The 25,640-nt window shown below is 36.6% G+C and overlaps 1 protein-coding gene across 5 annotated transcripts in view; it reads right to left on the bottom strand.

Moving 5' to 3' along the window:
• The window catches only part of TBCA (tubulin folding cofactor A), a 67,517-nt gene that overhangs the window by 27,205 nt on the left and 14,672 nt on the right, over positions 1-25,640 (bottom strand). Inside the window, exons 2-3 of one of the 5 annotated variants that reach the window (XR_004268958.1) lie at positions 18,203-18,344; positions 14,462-14,622 (exon numbers count right to left, since the gene is read on the bottom strand). The exons of 3 other annotated variants lie outside the window; for them this stretch is intronic. Coding sequence is in view for 1 of the 2 variants with exons in the window: in XM_032277669.1 (XP_032133560.1) it covers positions 14,590-14,622 (33 nt within the window). In the remaining variant the exon portion in view is untranslated. Of the gene's footprint in view, positions 1-14,461; positions 14,623-18,202; positions 18,345-25,640 lie in introns of those variants that run through there. One more of the 5 variants, XM_032277669.1, reaches the window with a different exon arrangement.

Raw genomic sequence — 25,640 nt, 5'->3', positions numbered from 1 at the left:
GATCTGAATTCAAGTTGTTACTAGGATGGCACAAGAATATAAATCTTCCGGTTTCAACTCTTGGAATCTTTCCACTATATCATATTGTCACATCCAACCATCCACTCACCCATCTATCCCATATTTATCAAATGCTTATGATGTGCCAAGCAGTGAGCAACTAACAAAATAACTACTATTCTCTCTCTAATGGTGACTTTGGTGTAATCTTACTAAATAGGTTATACAATAGGTTACAGAAGTCTTTCTATGTTAATACATACAACCCTCCATCTGAGATTTTTAATAACAATACAGTGTTTCATTAATTGCACATGACATACTTCAAGCAATGTCCTCCTGATGAACATTTATTTCCATTGACATATTCACCAACGGTGAGAAGCAAGCCTATCTCTCACCAACATTTAATACTGGTGTTTCCATCTATGCCAATTTTGTAGGTGACTAATAACATTACTGGTGTGTTTACCTGCATTTATTTGATTACTGATGAGGTATAATATAGTGATTGTCTAGAGCTAAATTGCCTAAATTTGAATCCTAGTTCCATTGGTTAAGTTACTTAACCTTATGGTGCCTCAGTTTCCTCAATGGTAAAGCAAGGATAACAATAGTTATCTACTGTTTGAGTTGTTGGGAAAATTAAATTGTCTAATACCTACAAAGGGTTGACAACCATGCCAAAACACAGTGCTACCATTAATATTTATCCAATCCTAGTTTTTCTTTGCATGTGAATTTCCTGATTATATTTTCCCATTTTTATGTTGCAGTGTTCATTCTTTCTTACTAATGTGTAAGAGCTCTCTCTATATTCCATATCTCTATCCTTTATCTGTTATATACATAAATACTGTGTCATTTATATTTCCACATTGATTTTTCTTTTTTTTCCCCATTTTTGCTATTTCCCTAGAAAAATTTTATTTTATAGTATCTATATAATCATCTATCAATCTTATCTTTATGGCATCTAGGTTTTATGTAGATAAGGACTTTCTACAAAATAAAATATTTTAATTTAATGGTAAAATTAAAGAGTTAATAGTTTAAGAGGAGAAAATTCCAAAAGATATGAGGCAATTTCTAGTAGAGTTTCATTGATTTAATATTCAGGGTGAGTATCACTGACTATTAAGGAAATAAGCACTTTTAAGAAAAAAATGAAATTGTCTTCCCAATAAGTATTTTGAAACACTACTGAAAACATTTCTAGAGCTATAGCTTCTCCATAGAGTGACTATGGTTTTCAGTTTCAGAATTTCTCTCAATCTTAAAACATTTTCTTTATAAACAAATGGGTATCTGGGTCCTATGAAAAAAAATACAGACATTACCTCATCTTATTGCATTTTGCTGATGTTGCATTTTTGGTTTTTTCTTTCGTTCGTTCTTTTTAAGAAATTGAAGGTTTGTGGCAATTGTGTCAAACAAGTCTATCATTGCCTTTTCCAAAAGTATGTGCTCACTTTGTGTCTCTGGGCTATATTTTGGTAATTCTTGCAATATTTCAAACTTCTTCACTACTATTATATCTGTTACGGTGATTTGTGATCACAGACCTTTTATGTTACCCTTATAATTGTTTTTTAGTTCCACAAACTGTGCCTATATTAGACGGCAAACTTAATTGACAAATGTGTATATTCTGACTGCTCTACTGACTGGCTGTTCTCTCATTTCTCTCCCTCTCTTCAGGCCTCTCTACTCCCTGAGACACAATGTTAAAATTAGGTCTATCAACAACTCTACAATGGCCTCTAAGTGTTCAAGTGAAAAGAAGAGTCACATGTCTCTAACTTTACATCAAAAGTTAGAAATGATTGATCGGCGCTGTGGCTCACCTGAGGTCAGTTGTTCGAGACCATCCTGGCCAATGTGGTGAAACCCCATCTCTACTAAAAATACAAAAATTACCCAGGCGGCATGGCACATGCCTGTAATCCCAGCTACTTGGGAAGCTGAAGCAGGAGAATCGCTTGAACCTGGGTGGTGCAGGACGTAGTGAGCCGCGGTCAGGCCATTGCACTCCAGCCTGGGCAACAGAGTGAGACTCCGTCTCAAGAAAAAAAAAAAGTTAGAAATGACTAAGCTCAGTGCGAAAGGCATGTGGAAAGCTAAGGCAGGCCTAAAGCCGGGTCTCTTGTGCCAAACAGTTAACCAAGTTGTGAATGCAAAGGAAAACTTCTTGAAGGAAATTAAGAGTGCTACTCCAGTGAATACATGAATGATGATAAAGCAAAACAGCCTTCTTGCTGACATGGAGAAAGTTTTAGTGATCTGGATGGATCAAACCAGCCACAACATTCCCTTAAACCAAAGCCTAATCCAGAAGGAGGTCTTAACTTACATCAATTCTATGAAGGCTAAAAGAAGGGAGCTGTATAAGAAAAGCTGTAAGCTAGCATAAGTTAGTTCATGAGGTTTAAGAAAAGAAGATGTGTCTGGAACATCAAAGTGCAAGGAGAAGCAGCAAATGCTGACGTAGAAGCTATAGCAAGTTATCCAGATGATCTAGTTAAGATCACTGATGAAGGTGGCTATACTAAACAAAAGATTTTTCAACACAGACGAAACAGCTTTCCGTTGGAAGAAAATGTCATCTAGGTGGACTCCCACGGGTAAAAAGGATAAATCAATGCCTAGGCTTCAAAGCTTCAAAAAAGAGGCTGACTCTTGCTTGGGGCTAATGCAGCTAGTACTTTAAGGTAAAGCCAATGCATGCTTACCATTCCAAAAATTCTAGGGCCCCTAAGAATTATGCTAAATCTCCTCTGCCTGTGCTCTATAAATGAAATGACAAAGCATGAATGACAGCACAACTGTTTATAGCATGAATATTTTAAGCCCACTGTTGAGACCTACCGCTAAAAAAACAAAGGGTTCCTTTCAAAATATTTTACTGATAGTGCACCTAGTCAGCCAAAAGCTCTGATGGAGATATACAAGGAGATTAATATTGTTTTCATGCCTGCTTATACAATGCCCATTCTGTGGCCCATGAATCAAAGAATAATTTCAATGTTCAAGTCTTATTATTTAAGAAATACACTTTGTAAGGCTACTGCTACCAGAGACAGTTATTCCTCTGATGGATCTGGGCAAAGAAAATTTGAAAACCTTTTGGAAAGGATTCACAATTCTAGGTGCCATTAAGAACATTCATGATCCATGGGAAGAGGTCAACATATCAACATTAACAGGAGTTTTGGGAAAGTTGATTCTAACCCTCACAGATAACTTTGAGGGGTTCAGGACTTCAGTGGAGGAAATAACTGTAGATGTGGCAGAAATAGCAAGAGAAACAGAAGTGGAGATGTGACTGAATTGCTACAATCTCATGATAAAATTTAACAGATGAAGAGTTACTCCTTATGGATGAAAAAAGAAAATGGTTTCTTGAGATGAAACCTACTTCTGAAATGACAAAAAAATTATACTATATAAACTTAGTTGATAAAGCAGTGGAAGGGTTTAGGAGGATTAATTCCAATTTTAAAAGAAGTTCTACTGTGGTTTAAAGGCTATCAAACAGCAATTCATGCCACCACAGAGAAATCGTTCATGAAACGAGTCCAACTATGCAGCAAACCTCATTGTCTTATTTTAAGAAATTGCCACAGCCACCCCATTCTTCAGCAACCACCATCCTAATCAATCAGCAGTCATCAACACTGAGACAAGATCTGTACTAGCAAAAAGATTAAGACTTGCTGAAGGCTCAGATGATTGTTAGCATTTTTCTAGCAATAAAGTGTTTTTAATTAAGGTACTGACATTTTTAGACATGTTATTGAGAAACAAAAAAAAAAATTGTGTGACTCATTTTATTGTGATGGTCTGGAACTGAACCAGCAATATCTTCAAGGTATACCTGTATCTAGGTTTTACATATTATGAAGAAATTTTGGTTATTAATATCCTGAATAAATACAAAAGATCACAAGACAGTCTCTTAATTAAGGTACTCAATTTTTTCTCAGATTGGCAGATGCCAAATTAGAAACAAAGAATTTTTAATGCAAAAATCGACCCCACTTTCCTCTCAAGGGAACTAATTTTTCAAAGGGAATTTCATTGTGTTTATCTACCAAGACATGCCTCATCACTCTAGCTCTTTTGAGTTCTCTATTCTAATCACAATCCAAATTTAGCATCCTTTGAGGATTTCTTGCATGCTTTCTTCCAAGTAATTAATATGATTTAAATAAAACTGTATTTAATATAACACCTATGGCACCATGTCAAACACGACCCCCAATTCAATATAATTCTGTCATTATCTTTACTATGATTCAACTGGTAAATTTTAGTCCATATTTATAACTAAATTGACTTTAATTTTCCTAAAATAGTATTAATCATATTAGTGAAAATTAGATAGTTTTTGCTATCAAATATTAATTTTATAATTCTACTCTATTAAAAATTCAATACAACTAAGAACATTCAAGTTTACTTGGCTTAATTTGTCCTTCATTCACTCATATGCTTATTTATTCTTTCATACATGCTTCACCTACATTTGAAATGGTGTCATTAGCTGTTGGCAAATATGACAAGGCCAGTTTTATGTGCTCTATTCATAAATTGACATTAAAAACAAAACAAAATGAAAGAAATTTTGCAATAAAACAAAACTGCCTCTACTTAAAAGAAATCCCCTATGCAGAAATTCATTCATCTTAAGTAAACAATGACTGGGTAACCCCTACTATGTAGCACTTAACTAGACATAGTTTATCAGAGATCAAGTTGGTTCTAAGTTTAAAAATCTTGCTGGAAAAAAAAAAATCATGATATTACTTGGAAACAACTGCTCTCTTTTCCTCTACAATGCCACTTTCAAATTGTCACTGGAATTCCCTTGCTTTCCACAAGTAATCAAACAGAAACAATGCTTATGGAATTCCAAACTTCTAATAAGGACATTAAAAACCTCTGTGTATATTTCTCTGTATACATTCCAGACTTTCTATATTCCTGTCATGATGTCCATGCCATGCCCTTAAATATATCCTAGTCATTTCCTAAATGAGCTCTGGAGACTTTTACCTTATTTCTTCTTCTAAGAGAAAATGACTGCCCCTCCCTAACCCTACACCTCTTCATCTCTACTACTTGCTCCAGACCTAGCTCAAATACCATCTCTTCCACCAATCAGTGGAATTTTAATTCTCTTAAAGTGATTACTTCTCCAAACAACTCTAACCTAAATAGTTATATCTTGATAACATATAGCTATATAATGCTTTACAATTAAATTGCTGGCACAAACAGTAACTTAACAATCATTCTGCCTAATTACGTTAAAAATCATGTAGATGATGGTATTAGAGATCTAACATTTAGTAACTGAAACAATAGGACTTAGTTTTGCCTGCTTAAACTAAAGGCATATATGTACACACAGTTTCTGGAACCTAGAAAAGACTTTTGGGAATATAGGAGAATAATATCCCAAAAAGTTTTCTAAAGGAAGATAGAGCTTACAATTGAATAGTTTTCCTATTTGTGTAAACCAAGAATTACAGTGACACCTGAAAAGTTTATGACATAAATCTTGAGTCTCATGTTACTGAAGAGTATTCCAGAAGTCTGTCTTCCAAGTATGGATGATCATGTTTGTGGATCCTAGACTGAAATTATAAAACAAAGCTTTTTCAAAAACAAACAGAAAAAGCAGGCAGCCCATTCTTCAATGAAATGAAGGCTTGCCTCTCTCTAGTGATTGTTTCCCAGCTATCTTTGGCAAAGAATGTATTATTTAAGTGTTAGCAATGAGATTATTTTATGTGGTGGGAATTCTAAAGAAATTACAGTATTCATAAATCAGCTTATATAAGAAGTTATTTATCAACACTCTTAGTTCAAATAAAAGTTAAGCCAATGACATGTCACATAATCTGGGTTCTAGTTCCAACTCAACTACTTTGTAATGTAATTCAGAATAAGCTGCTTAATTTCCCTGTCTCAGGTTCTTCCTTTATAAAATGAGGAGGTTTAACTGGATGATCCCTGCGGTATGTTGCAGCTCAAAAAATGAAAAGGAAGAAACGCATCTTAAATTCATCTTATTAATAGAGGAAATTAAACTATCAGTAGAAACCAATAATTTTTCCACTTATTTACAAAGCTGATATAGTCTGAAACTGGCTCTAAAGTCTGAAAGTTAGCTTTTTCGGGTCAATAAATCTAGCACTTTAAGTTTAACTATCAATTTCTCCTCACTTTACTGATATATCTTTCCTCTTTAGGTCTCAAAAGTTGCTGTAAAATCTACTGTTTCTTTGTAATTCATAATATCATTCATCCTAGTCTGGTGTTTCATCAATTTAACAGTTCTAATTGCCTTATTATCTGCTCTGGTGCAGTAGTAAAGCCTCTGAACATTTCATTCACCTTATCAACAAGAAAACCCCATATATCTCAGCCTTAAGGATATTACCTCTACCTCTTGGATGAGCAAAGGCATGAAGACTTAAGCTCTCTGGAAAGCTAATATAATCTATCACTATTTAACTGTTTGTCAATGTTTATGTCTGTCTCAACTCACATTTAATGGGGCTTTTTATTGTTATTTTCCACCATAAAATTTTCAAGACACCTAAATGTCACTAATTCCCTTCTAAATTTGGCATGTATATTGCAGTATTGTTTACTTGGGAGACTCGCTGATAGGCAAATGCATGGGTTTTGGAATTGGGAAGACTAACTTGCAAAGGTTCAAATCTTAGTTCTGACCTTTGCTATATACATGGCCGTAAGTAAGTTACTTGCCCCTCTGAACCTCAGTTTCCCTATGTAAAGCAGGAAAACTAATATTCAACAGGGTGGTAAATATAAAGTAAGTATAGTTCCTGGTCTAGGGCTACATACACAATAAGCAGTCAGTAACTTTTAGTCACACACATGGACTACCCACTATCTCCCACTTGGCTATGATTCTGCTTGTTTAACTAGTCAGTTGGAAAACAGATTCTGATTCAAGTCACCAGCTATTTTCTTTTCTTTTTCTTTTTTCTTTTCTTTTTTTTTTTTTTTGAGACAGAGTTTCGCTCTCCTTACCCAGGCTGGAGTGCAATGGCGCGATCTCGGCTCACCGCAGCCTCCGCCTCCTGGGTTCAGGCAATTCTCCTGCCTCAGCCTCCTGAGTAGCTGGGATTACAGGCACGTGCCACCATGCCCAGCTGATTTTTTGTATTTTTAGTAGAGACGGGGTTTCACCATGTTGACCAGGATGGTCTCGATCTCTTGACCTTGTGATCTACCCGCCTCAGCCTCCCAAAGTGCTGGGATTACAGGCGTGAGCCACCGCGCCCGGCTCTTTTTTTTTTTTTTTTTTTTTTTTTTTGTTTGAGATGGAGTCTCGCTTTGTCATCCACCCAGGCTGGAGTATGGTTGTGCGATCTCCGCTTAAGGCAACCTCCTCCTCTGGAGTTCAAGCGATTCTCATGCCTAATCCTCCCCCCAGTAGCTGGAATTACAGGTGTGCACCACTACACTCAGATAATTTTTGTATTTTTAGTAGAGACGGGGTTTTGCCATGTTGGCCAGGCTGGTCTCAAACTCTTGACCTCAGGTGATCCGCCCGCCTCTGCCTCCCAAAGTGCTGGGATTATAGACCTTAGCCACTGTGCCTGGCCCCAAGTCACCAGCTATTTCTACAGGACTGTTTGCAAACTGCTAGTTGTAACCCAGTAGGTAGGGTTGTAATCCTTGACTCATGAAATTAACGCAGTGCACTGTGATCAGCTTTCGTGTAATGGAAGAGAACAGAAATGGAATTAGAAATATCAGAGTACGTCATAAGCAGTATTAGTGTACTGTGTCATGATGCAAAATAAAATAATATTTCTTACTCTGGGTTGGATCAAAACAGTTTGAAACACAGCTGGGCAAAGTGGCTCATGCCTGTAATCCACGTACTTTGAAAGGCTGAGGTGGGCAGATCACTTGAGGTGAGGAGTTTAGACCAACCTGGCCAACATGGCAAAACCTGGTCTCTACTACAAATACAAACAGCTACATTTTAAATGTATTTCATAACCACAACTCTTCAGAAAAATAAGTATATTTTGAGGAGAATATTCTGTTTTATAAAAGACAGCAAATTAAATGTGGGGTTAGAAGAGGGCCAATAAAGAAGACTTTCCCTAGAAAATGATGTCAAAGATAGGATTTGATGGATGGGTAAGAATTAACAGGACAGAGGCTGGAAAAAGGGTATGTGGCAGGAGTACTAAGCAGGGAGGCAGTATTCTAGATACTAAGAACATATAAGATTCTAAAGCAAGAAAGAACATGAACATTTGCTTTGAACATTAAATAAGGCTGGTTTGTTGAGGGTACAGGAGAAGAATAGCAAAGGATAATGCTGAACAGGATAGCAGGGTACTAGATTATAATCTTATAAAGTTATACTGAAACAACCAAATTTTTCCTAAATGTATTTGACAGGTATGTGACATAATCATATTTACCTTTTATAAAGATCACTACAGCTGCAATATGGATAATGTAATAGAGACAGGCAAGTTTAGGCCAGGCAGACAAGGGGAGTGTGGCAGTAATCCAGGAGAGAGATAATGGTGACCTAGACAAGAGCAGTAGCTACAGGAATTGAGATGCAGGCATTTTAACCCGGGTGATGGAATGGGAAGACAAGGAAGCAGAAGAAGCCAAAGATAATTAGGTAAATGGTGGGATGGTAGTACCATTGTCAGAGATAAGGGGCCAAGGAGAAGACTGTGGGTGAGGTAAAATATAAAACTATTACCTTTTTTATCATGCTTTGTTTAAAGTGTATTATGTGATATCAAGGTAGAAATGGCCAAAGGTAGCCAGTCCCACAGTTCAAGAGAGGTCTGGGCTAAAAACATAAATGTGGGAGTCATGAGCATATTGATGACAACTGAAGTCATGAGTGGGCAATATTGCTCATTGGAGTGCTTATGGAATAAAAAAGGGGAAAGCCCCAGAAAACATTTAAATAAGGGTAAGCTACACTTATCAAAAACTACATCTGTCTTACTCACTGTTGTATCTCTATCATTCAAACAGTACCTGACATATATTGATGGCTCAATAAATTTTTGTTGCATAAATAAGAGAAAGGAGTCAAAAATAATAATGAGAAGAAGGAAGGATATAGAGGGAAACCAAAGAACTAAAGTATCCCTGTAGTAAGGAAAGAAAATAGGATTAAAGCATTTTATGAAGGTGGGAAAGGACAACTGTGTCAACTGTTACTTAGAAGGCAAGATAAAGACCTTAAAAATTATGGGTGACCTTTGTTTTACTGCTATTCCTAAGAAAAGAAACCAGACTACAATGGGTTAAGAAGTGACTAGGAGGTAGGGTTGTGGAGAAGATAACTCCTTGGACAAGTTTGGTTCCAAGAGGGAAATAGGATAGAGATTTTTGCTATTGTTTCTGTAAGAAAAAATGACTTCAGCTGGCCTAAACGCTACTGAGAAGAAACTGGTGAGAGGTTAGAGACAGAGAAGAAAGAAGAGACAAACACACAGGGTAAAAGGATAGGATTGAGATCACAGAATGTTGGCTTTCAATAAGAGGTTCAGATCTTTGATTCCAAGAGAAGGTAATAAGGATAGTAAGGGTGTGATACAAGTAAGTCTTTAGGTTTGATGGTGCATGGGGCACATACAAAAGAGCACCTGATCCTACTGCTAACCGTGGAAGACTTCAAGAAAGAAGTAACAGAAAAAGAAAATAAAAATTTGTTTAAAAAGTAATAATAAAAAGGAGACCTAAAGTTAAAGACTAGTAAGTATTACTCAGAGCAGAAAGTTAGGGAGTATTCTAGTCAGAGGAAACTGCAGATTTAATGAAAACCTGAAGGAAGATTTTATATCCAAAAGTTGATATATTTACCAAGTCCAACAATAAAGAGTAGGAAAATTGGTTTGAGTCTAGAGTTGGCCCTTGGCTCAATTTCACGTGGGCTGCTGATACTGCTCAGGCAGAACTACCCTGAGCTACGCTAGGTATCCCAATCAGAGTACTCTCTCTAATATTTGAGGATAAGAATATTTAAGGAATTGTGATCACTGATTCAACAGCCAGTCATCTATTTAGGAGTTAAATGCCTCATGAATAACTACAAAGTTATGATCCTTGATTCTGGAGACTGCACAGAGATAAGGCATGTTTTGTCACTCTTAAGGAACTCAGTCCTTTAATGGGTAAAATCAGTAAAATGTTACCTGAGGCCCACAGGCCAAAGCAAATAAAGGTTAAGTAACCTTTATCCACAACACTTGGAACCAGAAGTGTTTCTGATTTGGGATTTTGGAATATTGGCATTATATAGTAGTTGGCAGTTAAACATCCCTAATCTAAGCACCCTAATTCCTCCCATGAGCATTTCCTTTGAGTCTCAAGCAGATGCTCAAAAAGTTTTCAGATCTGGAGGCATTTAAGATTTTCAGATAAGGAATAGCCAACCTATAACAAGTACTTCTTTTTGCAGCTGACTCCCTCATTATATTATGTCTCTTCCTCATCCCTCCCCTTCTCCCAACATTTACCGGCCATAAAATAAAAATGTAGAAAATTTTAAATATTTATTCTACCAACTGAATACTGTTTCATATTTCTAAGATCTCTAATTAAAGATTAGGTAAAGTCAACATTTTTATTGTAAAGAAAAAATTAAGGTATATTTGTAGAAGGCCCTCAATAACGTTTTCCTATATGTCAATGGCCTGCAAGAGTACTGACATTTGAGGACTTAACTCTCAGTAAATATACCAAAATGTTCAGGTAATATAATTTTAATTTTGCTGAAATACAATTCCAAAGGCTATGAGCTATGAAGATGGTATTCAAGAACAAGTCATCAATACAGTCAATGAGTCTGATAACTATCCACTACTCAGTCTCAATGTAGCTTTTCTGTTCTTTGTTTTGTCCTTGTGTTTAGTATTACTCTAGTTAATGAATTAAAACACAAACAAAAAACATCATTGTTTCTTTGAGGAAAAAGACCCAGAAATGGAAGTCAATTGCTACTGGTAGTAACAATAGTAAGTAAAGGGATATAAGAAAATCATTGTTTGCAAGTCTAGGAATTAGAAAAAATCTGAGAACACATCCCTCAACAAGACAGAAATTATCTACTGTATTTTACCCACTTCCATGCCATCTTCTATCAATATGCCAAGCAAGAGCCAGAAAATTCTTACGATGACTACAATCTGGAATCAGAAATTCTTAAAGATTTGATAATCAACTACGGAAGTAAGGCATTTTATCATACCATTAGACTCAAAATACTGGGAGAACTAAATGCCAGTGTCATAAATTACTGCCTTAGTAATGAGAGCATATAGTGGTTAGAGGTATGGATTTAAATACCTAAATTCTAGATTATAGAGCATATTTTGCTACTTAATAAATGTGTGCCCTTTGAAAGTCACAATCTGTGTGTTAGCCAGTCCCTGGAGAAACAGACATTAAGAAGGGATTAAACTTGCAAGGATTTTATCTGGGCAAATATCCAAGAGAACAGAAAATGGAGAGGGAGCTAGAGAAAGTTAGAAGAGTCATCAGACTACAATGCAATGCTGACCCTGAGTGCAGGTAGGAGTGGGGAAAGGTCAGGAAGAAGCAACTAGACTTCCCTGCAGTTTAAGGAAGGTTCAGCAAGGCCACTGGGGAAACCTAAAGCTAAAGTCTGCTGTCAGGGGAACCCCTGGCAAGGGCCTTAGTATCCCTGCTGCATCCAGTCTCTGGCTGGCAGCAGCTCATGGGATGGAAGGCCTTGGGACAAATGCAGTAATGGATTTCACAATCTAGTAGTTGAGGCCCTTAGTTAATTATGTTCAGTTTATATGGAGGTGTTCAAATTTTATTCTCATGACCACCACAACCTCTTCTGGGAGTTTTTACATCTATAAATTCGCTATTTTTGTCCTTCCTACTGCACAAAGTTGTGCAAGTACCATCATAGGCACTAGGCATATAATGGTAAAAAAGACAGATGTGGTCTTTACACTCTAGAAGAAACAAAGAGGCAATTAAATACTGTGTGGACCATCCAGATTGCTATCACTTGCAAAGCTCTGATGGAGCCCTAACACCTACAGGTATTGATCGACTTACGACCTATGCAACTTACGACCATTCGACTTTACGACCACAATCGCTAGCCATGACCACAATCGCTAGCCATGACTGCTCCGCGTCTGGCAGCGCAAACTTTGCCCAGCTGGGCGTACGACAGTGCAGACCAGCTTCCGACAGCACTACCATCTCCGCGTGCACCATTTCAACTGTTATCCCAGACTCGGTACAGCAATTTGTGTTTTGTGTCTTGGATATTTTTCATCAAACCCCTCCCAATAAACTCCTTATACATTTCGAAGCAATGGACTCAAACATCGAACGATGTGCAAGGATTGAACGGATGGCATACGATGTGTTTCGTCCGTATCGTGAAATTCATGAAGAAAAAAAGAAACATACAATTCAGACAAAGCTCACCATGTTTATGAAAAAACCAACTCCGGTAACCCCAACTGCTGCCTCAGATGACAACATCAACGATCCGCAGCCAAGCACCAGCGGCCAATAAAATGTTTCGTACATGTTTATATATTTTGATATGTTTTGCAATTGGGAAAATGTTTCCTATGGTATTTTTTACACCTGTATTTTGTATTTTTGTATGCACCTGATTTTGTAATTTTGTATGTTTTGCAAATATTAAAACAGTTGTACTGGTAATGCAGTGTTTTACTTAAACCTGACGAATGTAAAAATAAGAAACAAAATGGTGTAGAGGTGATATAAATGGCATAAAATGAACAAAGAAAATTATGATATATAACAATAATGAAAATTATGATAAAATATGACTTAAAGATTTTTATAACATCATTTCACAGTACTGTACATATAGCCTACTCAACTTACAACCAAATCCTGTTACAACCGGTCTGTCGGAACCAATCGTGGTTGTAAGTCGAGCACTAGCTGTATAGAAAAAAACAAATCTATTCTTATTAATAGTATGACATATACAAATGGGTCCCAGTTTATCAGCTTTATCTCTAACTCCTCGACCCCACAGACCCTAAATGCTCCAGCCATCACATATATTTTATTGCTTCCCAAATGTAACATACTGGTTCACACCTCCATGCCTTCATACGTATGGTTCTATCTAAAACGTGGCCTCTATTCAATCTCAAGATTCCACTCAAATGTCACCTGTGATAAGCCTTCCCTAATCCTAGAGTAGTAGTTCTCAACAGGGGCAATTTTGATAATTTCTGGAGACAATCTTTCTTGTCACAATTGTGTGTAGTGAGGGTGCTACTACCACCTAGCGGGTAGAAACCAGGGATGCTGCTAAATAACGCAATGGAAAGGACAGCTTTCCCTGCCCCCAACAAAGTATTAGCCCAAAATATCAAAAATGCCAAGTTGGAGAAATTGCCATAAAGGCAGTTTGTCATAACCTCCTCTGACCTCATAAAACATTCTGTCCTTAACTACAGGACTTGTTTCTCTGAACTTCCAGAAAACAAGATGTCTTACTCACCTTTCTACATCCACACAGTTTCCTCTCATATAAATTTGTCAACGTATAAAAAGGGATAGCCAGTGTGCTTGTATCACTCAACAGGTGCTCTCATCATGGCTCTATCACTTCCCAAGATACCACTGTGTATCTTGGGTAAATTACTTAAACTCAAGTTCTTCATCTGTAAAATGTGGGTCATTGCAACTACTTCATATTAAGTATTGTGAAAGTTAAATTACATATACATTAAATGCTTAGCTAATGTATATACAGCACACAGTGAAAGTTCAATAAATATCAACTAATGTTGTTGTTCCCATCCCTTTTTATGTTGCCAAAACAAACAAAAGAAAGAAAAGGCTGGGGGCACCAGGTGGAGACAAGAGACTTTAAAAGCAGAAAACATTAGTATTCAATAAATCAAGTATAAAAGTGATATTACCTTACTTTTATAGTTATAAAAGAACTGCCTTTCCTGTTTCAGCATTTTTCTCATCACTCATTGGTTTCAAAACAGTACTTTGTAAATATATTATGTGCAATTCAAGATATGCTGTAATATTTATTTGTAATTCGAAGTAGTGTCTTTGCCACTGAAGTGAATTTAGTCACAACTATAGTTTTTCTTAGTAACACTGTATTACAAGTATCACTAATTTCACAAATTTATCATAATACGAGGAAGACACTCATCTGAATTTTCACATTGAGCATAAACCTGAATATCTGACATTAAGGAATGTTAAGCTAGGACACAGCATGTATTACATGTTAAACAGTGCTTATGAATGCTCTTTCAGCTAGGAATTGGTGATGGTACAGAGGGCCAATTTTAGCAAAAATTGAGTAACAGAATTCTGGTGAACAGTGGTCAAAATTTAATATAATGCCTTATAGACAGTATTCAATAAATACCTGTTGAAATAAATTCAGTGACGAAACTCTCAGGCTTAGGAAAATTTATCACAGTCCAGATTGGCAGTAACATTAGTAGCTGACAGGAGAGGTACTAGTTATCATTTCACATGTTCTCAGTTCAACTCTTTTCTGGAAAAGGTTTTTCCCTTGGGAAGAAAGTCAGGGACTTTTAAGGACTGTGGTAACCAATTGAAAGTGTAAGAAAGATGAGCTTCTGTATGCTTGCTGTTGGGTAAAGATTAGTTGTTGATGTCTTCAAGTTTACTGGTCATTTCTGTTTCAATAGTAGTAAAACTGGGACAAGAAGATTGAACGGTTTTTCATCCCTTTGGTTCCCAGCAGGGTATTTCAGCCTTTAGAGATGTCTGAAACTTGCCATTCAAGACTTGTTTCACTGTTGCAGGCCTGGCATGGTGGCTCTGGCCTATAATCTTAGCACTTTAGGAGGCCAAGGAAGAAGCATCACTTGAGCTCAGGAGTTCAAGACTAGACTAGGCAACATAGTGAGGCCCCATCTCTATGAAAAAAATAAGTATCTATTCTGGGATAAGGGAAGATTGATTGGCATAATATGTACCTGATCTTAATCAAAAGGCTAATCCTAGCAAAACTGCAATGCCCCGATATTACCTTGAATGACTATCTTTTAGCAAAAAACTCAATTCCTATGTCTCAACCTCCTTTTTAGATATTAACTTGGTAAACACAAACTGTATAAGACAGTCTCATAAATATTTTATTTTTTTTCTTAATTTTGAATACAGATGAGCAACAATAGAAAACCACTTTGTGCACATATCATTCATTTCTTATACCATAACAAATGTACCATCCGGATCACAGATTAAGTACTGTGCTTATTTTTAAAGAATTATTAAAACTCCAGGTTTTTGGTAAAGTCTTAATTTATCCAAATCATATACATCATAACATTACTCATTCCAACCAACACACTCTTCAACATTTACTTATATCATACACTTTCTTCAAGATAAAATTATTTTAAAAACCAAGCCAAATTTCTAATAGCTTTATATTTGAAATTACTATGAAAAGATAAAAGAGTTAAAAACTCAGCCGGGCACGATTGCTCACATCTGTAATCCCAGCACTTTGGGAGGCCGAGGTGTGCGGATCACGACGTCAGGAGTTCGAGATCAGCCTGACCAACATGTTGAAACCCCGTCTCCACTAAAAATACAAAAATTAGCCAGGCGTGGTGGCGGACGCCTGTAATCCCAGCTACTCAGGAGGCTGAGGCAGGAGAAGTGCTTGAACCCGGGAGGCGGAGGTTGCAGTGAGCCAAGATCGTGCCATTGCACTCCAGCCTAGGCTACAGAGCAAGACTCTGTCTCAAAAAAAAAAAAAAAAAAAAAAAAAAGGAGCAAAAACTAAAAGACCAAAGTCTTCTACAGCACTTCTCTAAAGTGCTATAAAAATAATGCACCTAAACAAAAATTTAAGCTATTACTCTAAAGTGTAGGGAGTCAGCATTAAAAGTTTATAACATTTTTAAGAAAATTACACTATAAAATCCTCCTTCCTCATACATACATACACTTACCAGCCAAATCTCTAAAAATTAAATTTACTTCAGGAAAATAACGAATACTTATAATTTCATAGATGACAGTACTAAAAAATTGGGGAAATTCTGGTCTTACTACGTGATTGAAAAAAATCAAATCTAAGAACTATTACTTTCACTATATACAACATTGTCTTTGTCAGTGAAAAATACTAGCATTTATTCATTCCATATAACTTCTACAAAAAATTTTAATCACAATAATCAAAATGTAATATAAAATATTTATTACATTAAGAACTCTTTTAAGACTACATGGAATCTAAACTTTTGGAGCAGTAAGCATTTCTAAAAAGTATTCTGGAAAATGCACTGTGCTATAAGAATCAGATATGGCAAGCAGCTATAACAGTTCACTAATGTATCAAAAGCTTAGAAAAGAAATATAGAAGTGTTAGTCTTTCTTTAAAAGACTAATGTCTACTAACAGTTTAAAACAGGGCACAGTAGGAGGTTAATACGTTGTTGTCTGAATCACTTTCATCAGTTTAAGTACCTATTAGTTCTTATTAGCAATGTGCTAGCAAGGTGCTATTGGTCTTTTAAAGTTTTTTCTGCTTCTTCTTATTCTATTTGGCTAGATACTTTGCCAATAGTGTTTGAAACATGAAGTTTATATTTGTATTTTTGTTTAATTTTAGATTTGTATTTGAAACATGTTTTCTCCTTTTAAGACTACATTCAGAAGTAAATTTGTTCAGCATATCTGTATGGTTAATTTACTTTTATCTTAAAATTTTCAAATATATTCAACATAGTCTCCAAAATGTCTCCAAAGGGGAGAAATCAAGATGATCTTCTCAGAAACTGAAGCAGTTCATATGCAAAGCCTCTTGAGATCATCAGTGCAAAACTGTTTACCAAGCTAACTTAGTTTCTAGCATAACCAATGGTTATTCTTCAGCTATCACAAAATTGTTATTTAAAAAATGAAATTCAAATGATAAAACTGAAAAAAATGGTCAGTTTATTGAACCTAGTTTCAAGGACTAAATGTTAAATAAAATCTAAGACTTAAAAAAATTTCAACAGAAAAGCCATTCTGAGGAATCCACATCTGTGAAGTAAGTGTAATGTAATAGGGAATGTTTCCCAAAGTTCTGGCTCCACAAGCAATTAACTGGGTAATCCTAAACAAACTAATTACCACCTAATTCTCTTGTCTATTTCTGTGTGTGTGTAAAAAGAGAGATATAGGGGGCAGAGAGAGATATGGAGGAGAGAGAGGCTCAGAGACAGCGAAAATGAGAATATCTAAGAATCTAAAAGAGGTATGTCATCAGCTCTACGATTTAGTGTATTTTTTAAAAAAAGATTTTCTCCTTTTAGGACTATATTCAAAGTAAAATTAATTTAAATGTGTTAGCATCTCTGCAGGCCTAATTTATTTTTATTTCAAAATTTGCAACACTGTAGAAAGTACTTTTCCTAGGCCTGGTGCAGTGGGGCACACCTGTAATCCCAGCACTTTGGGAGGCTGAGGAGGACAGATCACAAGGTCAAGAGATGGAGACCATCCAGACCAACATGGTGAAACCTGTCTCTACTAAAAATTAAAAAAAAAAAATTAGCTGGGTGTGGTGGCACATGCCTGCAGTCCCCGCTACTCAGTAGGCTGAGGATGGAGAATCGCTTGAACCTGGGAAGCGGGGGTTGCAGTGAGCCAAGATCGCACCACTGCACTCCAGCCTGGTGACAGAGCAAGACTCGGCCTCAAAAAAAAGAAAAAAAAGAGAGAGAAAAAGAAAGTTCTTCCTAAAAAAGCTAAACGTACTTGGGCATTTCCACTTCTTATATAGTTGACCCTTGAACAATGCAGAGGGATTAGAGGTGTTGACCCTCCTCATGGTCAGAAATCTGCATAAAACTTTTGACTCCCCCAAAACTTTACCGATAACCTACTGTGGACCAGAAGCCTTACCAATAACATAAACAGTCAACTACATAGTTTGTATGTTATATGTATTATATACTGTATTCTTATAATCAAATAAACTGGAGGAAAAATATTAAGAAAATCATAAGGAAGAGAAAATACATTTACAATACTGTACTTCATTTACCAACAACTTAAGTTTATGTTGTCTGTTTACAAGATGAATCACCTGCTAGAAATGGCAGCAACTGCAGCCACAGACCTCAATCTATGGGTACACATCAAGCAATTCAACTTTTTCTTGTTATGTCATGACTTTTCTCTGCTTCTTTGGAGCACTTAAAGCATCATTAGTGGATTCATGGTGTTATTCAAGATTTACATTCAAGGTTTATATTATCGCACTAAACATAATGAAAAGCACATGAGAACCGTGAGAGATCACTTTTTACTGTTAAAACACAATTTACTGAAGAGATGAACTGTTCACAAGAAGGTGATCAGTGTCACACGGAGTAAGCCACAACAGCAACAAGGGGTGGCTACAAAATTATTACAGTAGTACAGAATGTACTACAGTTATTTTATGTACAATAATATTGCATCTTTACATTTGTTTTCATTTCTCAACCACAAATGATGCTATGCATGTTCTGTGTTTGCACATTTTGATGATTTTTAACTTTTTATAATAGATGTGTGCACATTTTATAGTAGCAAATAATAAAATGGACCAGTATCTACACATATTTCATGTATTTATGACATACCTGTCTTAATTTCTTTGATATTTCAACTGTACCATTAGTGTAATTCTTTCCACATCAAGAGGCCATGTTAACAAAATACTGTATTAAATCATTGGTAGAACTATAAATAGTAAATAGAACTCTTCAAGGCCAAAACTTGCCAATATCTCTTAATACGCGTAACACACCCTTTAAGCTGGCAATTGCACTTATAGGAATTTATTCTACAGATAATCATCTGCATATTTGTAAAACAACAAACAAGGAAATTCACTGTAGCACCTTCCAAAACAGGAAAACCTCGGAAACAATCTAAAGGTCCATCAACAGAAGACAAGGTTTTTAAAAATACAGTTATGTCCATTCCAAATACTTCACAGTCATTAAAAGGAATGAAGCTGCTCCACGTTATAATGTTAAGTCCAAAAAATGCAATGTACAAAAGTGTCTAGAAAATATACTACCATTTGCATTTGATGATATAAATGTAAATACTTATGCACGCACAGGTTATTTCTGGAAGGATGCACCAAAAAATGAATAATGACGTTGGCTCCAGGAGGGGAAAGCTGGGTGGCTGGTGGAGAGGGATTCCTGTTTCCTGTTTCATTGTATATCTCTTTGTACCTTTGCAAATTTGTGTCATACATACACACACACACACACACACACACACACGTGCCATATATATGATATACATATGATATATATACCCTATTTAAGAAATTACTCTAAACTATTTTAAAATATATTAAATTTTAAAGGGACATAAGGAATAAGACACTGTTTCTGTCCTCAAGGAATTTAAAATGTCACAGAGTAAATCCGTTCATTTTATAGTATTTACTGAGATCTCTTTTTGTGCCAGGCCTCAGGGGATGTGTTCCTGACCCATGAAGTTTATACTAGTGGAGATTAATGTATAATACTATAGTGACTAAAAAAGATCTAGTCCAAATAAACCAAGAATCAGAGAATAGACTTCTCATAATCAGTTTTCACATCACTATCCAGAAGTAAGTAAGAGTTCTCCTAAAATAATTAGTAGTAGCAAAAGAAGCAGTGACAAGCATAAATAGAAGCTATTGAAAAGAAAAAATAATAAGAGGACATTGATGGCTGACAATATCACATCTGTGAACTCAAAATATCTGAGGCAAGTCTCTGTCAAGTTAGAAAGTTTATTTTGCCAAGATTAAAGACGCACCAGTGAAACAAACCAAGGAAGTCCTGAGGACAGGTGATCCAGGTAGAGCTTGCTTTTGTACATTTTAGAGAGTCATAATACAGTAATCAACACATGCAAAATGTACACTGGTTTGATCTGGAAAGGTGGGACAACTCAAAGGCAGGGCGCTTCCAGGTCATAAGTAGATTTAAACCGTATTCTGACGGGCAATTGGGTTGAAAGAGTTACTATCAGTAGAAAGGAACATCTAGGTTAAGATAAGGGGTTGTGGAGATCATGCAGAGGAAGCCTCCAGGCAGCAGACTTCACAGAAAACAGAGTGTAATTGTTTCTATCAGACTTAAGGTCTGTGTTCATGTTAATGCTGGAGGGGTATAATGAGGCATGTCAGACTCCCACTTCCTATCACGGCCTGACCAGTCTTTCAGGTTGAATTTTACAGTGCCCTGGCCTAGAAGGGAGTCCATAAAGATGGCTGGGGGTAGGAAGGGTTCCAATTTTATTTTTGGTTTATATTCTCCCCAGAGGAGATGTGGCCAAAGGCATCATCAATGGCCACCAAATCTTAACTTTGTCCCATAGCATTGTAACCACCCAAAGAGTTCACCTTGCCCCTGGCCTAGACAGAGTCAATTCATCAAGAGAGGGAATTGCAATACACAAAGAGTAATTCATACATAGCCGGCTGTATGGGAGACCAAAGTCTTACTATTACTCGATCCCTCTCCGAGCATTCAGGGAGCAGAGTTTTTAGCATACAGGGAGCAGAGTTTTTATAAATAACTTGGTGGGTGGGAGGAAGCCAGTGAGCCAGGAGTGCTGACTGGTCAGGGATTAAATAATAGGGAGTCAAAGCTATCTTCTTGCACTCAATCAGTTCCTGGGGGGTATGGGGGGCACAAGATCAGATAAGCCAGTTTATTAATCTGGGTGGTGCCAGCTAATCCATCATGTGCAGGGTCTGCAAAATATGTCAAGCACTGATCTTAGGAGCAGTTTAGAAAGGGTCAGAATCTTGGAGCATCCAGCTGCATGACTCCTAAACCATAATTTCTAATCTTGTGGTTGATCTTCATCTTACAAAGATCTAGTCCCCAAGTAAGAAGGTCTGCTTTGGGGAAGGGCTGTTGCCATCTTTGTTTAAACTTAACTATAAACTAAGTTTCTCCCAAAGTTTGTTCCGCCTACACCCAGGAATGAATGAGGACAGCTTGGAGTTTAGAAGCAAGATGGAGTCAGTTAAGTTAGACCTCTTTCACTGTCTCAGTCATAATTTTGCAAAGGCAGTTTCAGCATTGCCAGGGTGGCAAGGTTGCCTTCTCCCATGTCCATCCTGCCCTCGGTGGGACTCCCTATGGCCAACGGACTCAGAATCAACAAGACCCACAGCCAATAAACTGTTCTAGGCCAGACAGGAATGAAGTGAACAGGCATTCATTATCCCTTAAAATTATTATTATTATTTTAAGTAGAAAGCCAACAAGCCAAAAGCCAGAGGTAAGGTTACAAAACTGACTTATTTTAAACTTCTATGTGTTGAGCTACTGTAATCTTGGTTTTAGTTATGGACTTATAGCAATTAGCCATACAAAACTTAAGCATTGCTCTGAAAAAAAAAATTTTTTTTTAATATATCTATTTGCACAACTCATAACTGGGAGTATTATACCCAGCAGGCTTTGTCACAAGGTATCTTTATTCCATCAGTAATTATCTTCCTTTAATTCTACAGGAAGCAGGAAATTCTTTATGGTTGGGGTAGATGCAAAGGTGACATATGATTGCTTAGAAGGGAAAGTCCCTAGTTTTATCTGCCGTTTAGGCATATTTGTACCAATCCTTGATTTGGTGGAGAGCCTGATCTTGCCCCAATTCTATTCATCAAAACTGGCCCTTACAATCTCATAAGCCTGCCTCTTCCACAACAGTCCCTGAGCCTAGAGAGAATGTGCTTGTTTAATTTTAGTAGCAGGGTATTTGTAGTGAATAACAGATTGGGCCCAGTGGAATGCCAAACAAAGGAGATTTGCATCTCTGGTCTTTAAAATATCATGGCTGTGATTTCCTTGGAAGTAAAATAAGGAGAGATAAGTCACGATATTCTGACAATCAAAAGAGTATATGTGTGTCAGAACAGAAAAAGGAACCTATTCCATTAGGGCACCAACTAAAAATATGAAGAAAAAGTATAATCTGGTACTTTCTAGAGGATTACTGTAGCCAAGAAATAATTCATGATTCAATCTGCACTCAAAAACCAAGTAGAGTCTGAAATCTAGTATTGAGTATTACACTTTTCCTTTGAAACAATTTCTCTATCTCTCTCTAGCCCTCCTTTCCTACTGAAGAGAAGTCACGGTAAGACCAACTTGTATGCAAAGTTTGTTTTAGGTTTATTATGCTTGGTCTGATTACTCACATAAAGTGCAGCAAGAACTGATTGGTCATACAGGCTCCTAATAAGTTGACTTTGCTGGAACTTTACCTAAAAACATGTAAATCTAGTTAAATCCTTGGCAAAATAACCAGTGTATCCATTTGTCCTGTTTTAAAAGGCTTACTAAACTTATGCAAATAACTATTTGTCATAAAATCAGAAAACTTTACAAATAGTTTCCGAATTTTGGAGAACTCAAAGAAAAGTATATTTGCTCACAAAAACACACTTCACTCAATTGCTCTAAATTATAAATAACTCAAAAGAAAAAGATTTGCTTGACTCTTCTTTAACTAGAGCAGGGCTTTCAAACAAGATATCACTTGTTCACTTTGGAATTACTAACCACAAGCCAAACAACTCCTGTTAGTCAGGAGCTGTCTATCAAGCACTGTAGAATTCAGCAGCTCTTCATCCGGTGAGGCAGTCCTAGAGGAACAAAGAGGCTCCCCACTTATGAAAATTCTCCAGGTGGCAAGATCCTGTATCAAAAGGATCTGAGTCCCCAGCAGGGGGTTGGACCAAGGGACTCAGACCTTTTGGTGAATCTTTATCTTATTTGCCTCAACATTTCCCCAGGAAATGTCATCTTTCTCATCATAAACTTTGCCGGTTTTTTTTGTTGTTGTTTTTGTTGTTTTAATTTTCGAATCTGGAGCAAATAGTGAATAACCATCCAAACGTTTCTATCACCCTTCTGGGGTGAGTCCTTTGACTCCATTTTCTTGTTTTTCATTTCTGTTGTTGTTGTTAATTACCCCAGTGTTTTATTAAGCATCTGTATGACCCATGAGGGACGGTAAATTTAATAAGCCTTCTGTAACAGCTGTATGATTCTGTGAGAGGGATGCCCATGTAAACAGGGGTCCCCTATACCCTCAAATTTACCATGACCTGAGTAACAGGCATATTCGGTGGGAGAGTATCCTGGTCATCATAAAGCCAGCCCCACATGGTTTGCATATGAAGCATATCAACTGGTTCATCTGGGGTGCTCCGCTACAGTTGGGCAGTCCCTTTCTCAGGGTAAACAGATCTTACAGTGGAGTTTATCTGGTCCACTAGGCTGGTTACAGGAATAACCTCCTGTGCATTTGGATCACATATAACGATCAGCAATTGTTTAATTGCTGTGGGTCCTGCATCAACCCAAACAATCTCTTTCATTTCGCAGCATTTAAAATTAAGAAATTTGTCCTTAAAATGGTTATTTATTTTTACAATCCATTATAGTAAAGGTTTCTCAGGAACCTGATGATACCAGCCTACAAAATGGAACAATTTGTTTACATTATACCCTATGGTTTAATAGTTACTTGGTTTTGCCCTTCCCCCACATTAACTATCTTCTGAGTAACCACAGGTCTCAGAGGTAACTTTTGTTGCCCTGGCTTAGACTTTTCTTTTTATCCATTTAGTTTTATCTGTATAGTTTTTTCTTTCTTTCTTTTTCTTTTCCTTTTTTTGAGACGGAATCTTGCTCTCTCACGCAGGCTAGAGTGCAGTGGCACCATCTCGGCTCACTGTTACCTCTGCCTCCCAGGTTCAAATAATCTTCTTGCCTCAGACTCCAAAGTAGTTGGGATTACAGGCACATGCCACCATGCCCGGCTTATTTTTAATAGAGATGGGGTTTCACCATATTGGCCAGGCTGGTCTTTAACTCCTGATCTCAAGTGATCCGCCCACCTCGGCCTCCCAAAGTGCTGGGATTACAGGCATGAACCACCGCGCCTAGCCTAATTTTTTCTTTATTTTAAAGTAACTCTTAAAAAAACTACATTTTCTTTAGCAAAATCTACATCTTCGTGTTTTATAAACTTCACCAAAGACACATTTTACACTCCTGCTATCTTACTCCCAGTAACCACTAACTCCCCCACTAGCTCTACCTTCCCAGTGGGAGAAAAAAAACAAAAATGAGGTTTTAATTTAACATAACATGGCTTTAAGATTTTAAACTATTAAAGAGAATTTTGAGATTTAATTTACCAAATTAATCTTACCAAAGATTACCAAAGTCATGTAAATTAAAAAGCATGTGAGATAGCTTCTATCAGACTGATAAGCTCTTACTTTTCTTTAATTCAATTGATTAGAGCTCTTTCATACAGTTTAATAGTAAAATTTCACTTTCTCCTGGCAAATATAAACATACGGATTTAACAGACATGGATACAAAAGTAGACCCAAAAGATTTTTCATTTGTTTAAAAAAACAAAACAAAAAATCTTCCTTACTTTAAACTAATTTACCCTGTTTAGATCAGCCCAAATCACATGACCAAGAAGAATCTGTTTCTGTGGCCAGGAAAAATGAATGCCTTAAAGTCTGATAGGCCCCCCCACTAAAGCTGCTATAGGTGAGGCAGTTTCTTTCAAAGAACACAGGCTATGTGCATATAGGGAAGGACAGTAGAGACTAGAATGAAAACATAGTTATCAAGAAAAGAAAAATTACTGAGGAAGTAGCTAGAGTGTTCACTAGATGTTTGCAATGAAGACAGACATCACCAAATACTATATGCCATATTGCCCATTTAAAATAAATATATTAGAATTATCCTATTTATTAAACAAAGACAAAGTTGTCTCCTGAGACCACATCTACTTAATGTAATACTAAAAACACTAGCATAGTTTAAAAAGATTAATATGTAGAAAATTAAAATATCAATTTTAAGGTCTATTTTCTCTTTTAAGAAAATAGTACTTTTTAACTGTGGTAGTGGCACTGGGGACAAGCAGAGAAGATTAAGGGTATAATCTGACAGATTTTTAAATCTATGGCATTGACAATTATAAACCACATGATATTGGGTTAAAAATTAAACATTATCAATAAATAATTCAATCTCTTTCGAAATGCTATGCCAAACTCAAGGTACCGTTAAGTCATAATTAACAATAATGAAAATAATCACTTCAAAAGTATTATTATTAGCATTCTTTAGCTTCAGCTCCTGAAAAACAGAGCACCAGGAGGGTTTTCAGGGCCCAGTATACAAACCACCATCTATAGGCCTCCTCTCACTCTCCAGACACCCTTCAATAAGTGCACAGTCCTGGAAACAGGTAGGGTTGAAAGACTCCCCTCTCCACCAGGCTAAAACTCTGGGTTGCCTAAGGTATATACAGACATCATTCTATACAAGGCAGAAGATGATTACGTGAGTGAGTGCGGGCATGGAGCCTCACATCCTCTTTTTTTTCCTTTTACTCTTTATATTTTAGATGCTTGTTTAGAAAGATAAGCAAAAAAATTTTTTCCAAAACGAAAACTAAACAAAAACAGTATAATGGAGTAAAATTAAGAAGTCCATCAA

The sequence above is a fragment of the Sapajus apella genome, unplaced genomic scaffold, assembly GCF_009761245.1.
Source record: "Sapajus apella isolate SASKATOON/1434 unplaced genomic scaffold, GSC_monkey_1.0 scaffold1, whole genome shotgun sequence".
Lineage (NCBI taxonomy): Eukaryota > Metazoa > Chordata > Mammalia > Primates > Cebidae > Sapajus > Sapajus apella.
This window is presented reverse-complemented; position numbering and strand designations above follow the sequence as displayed.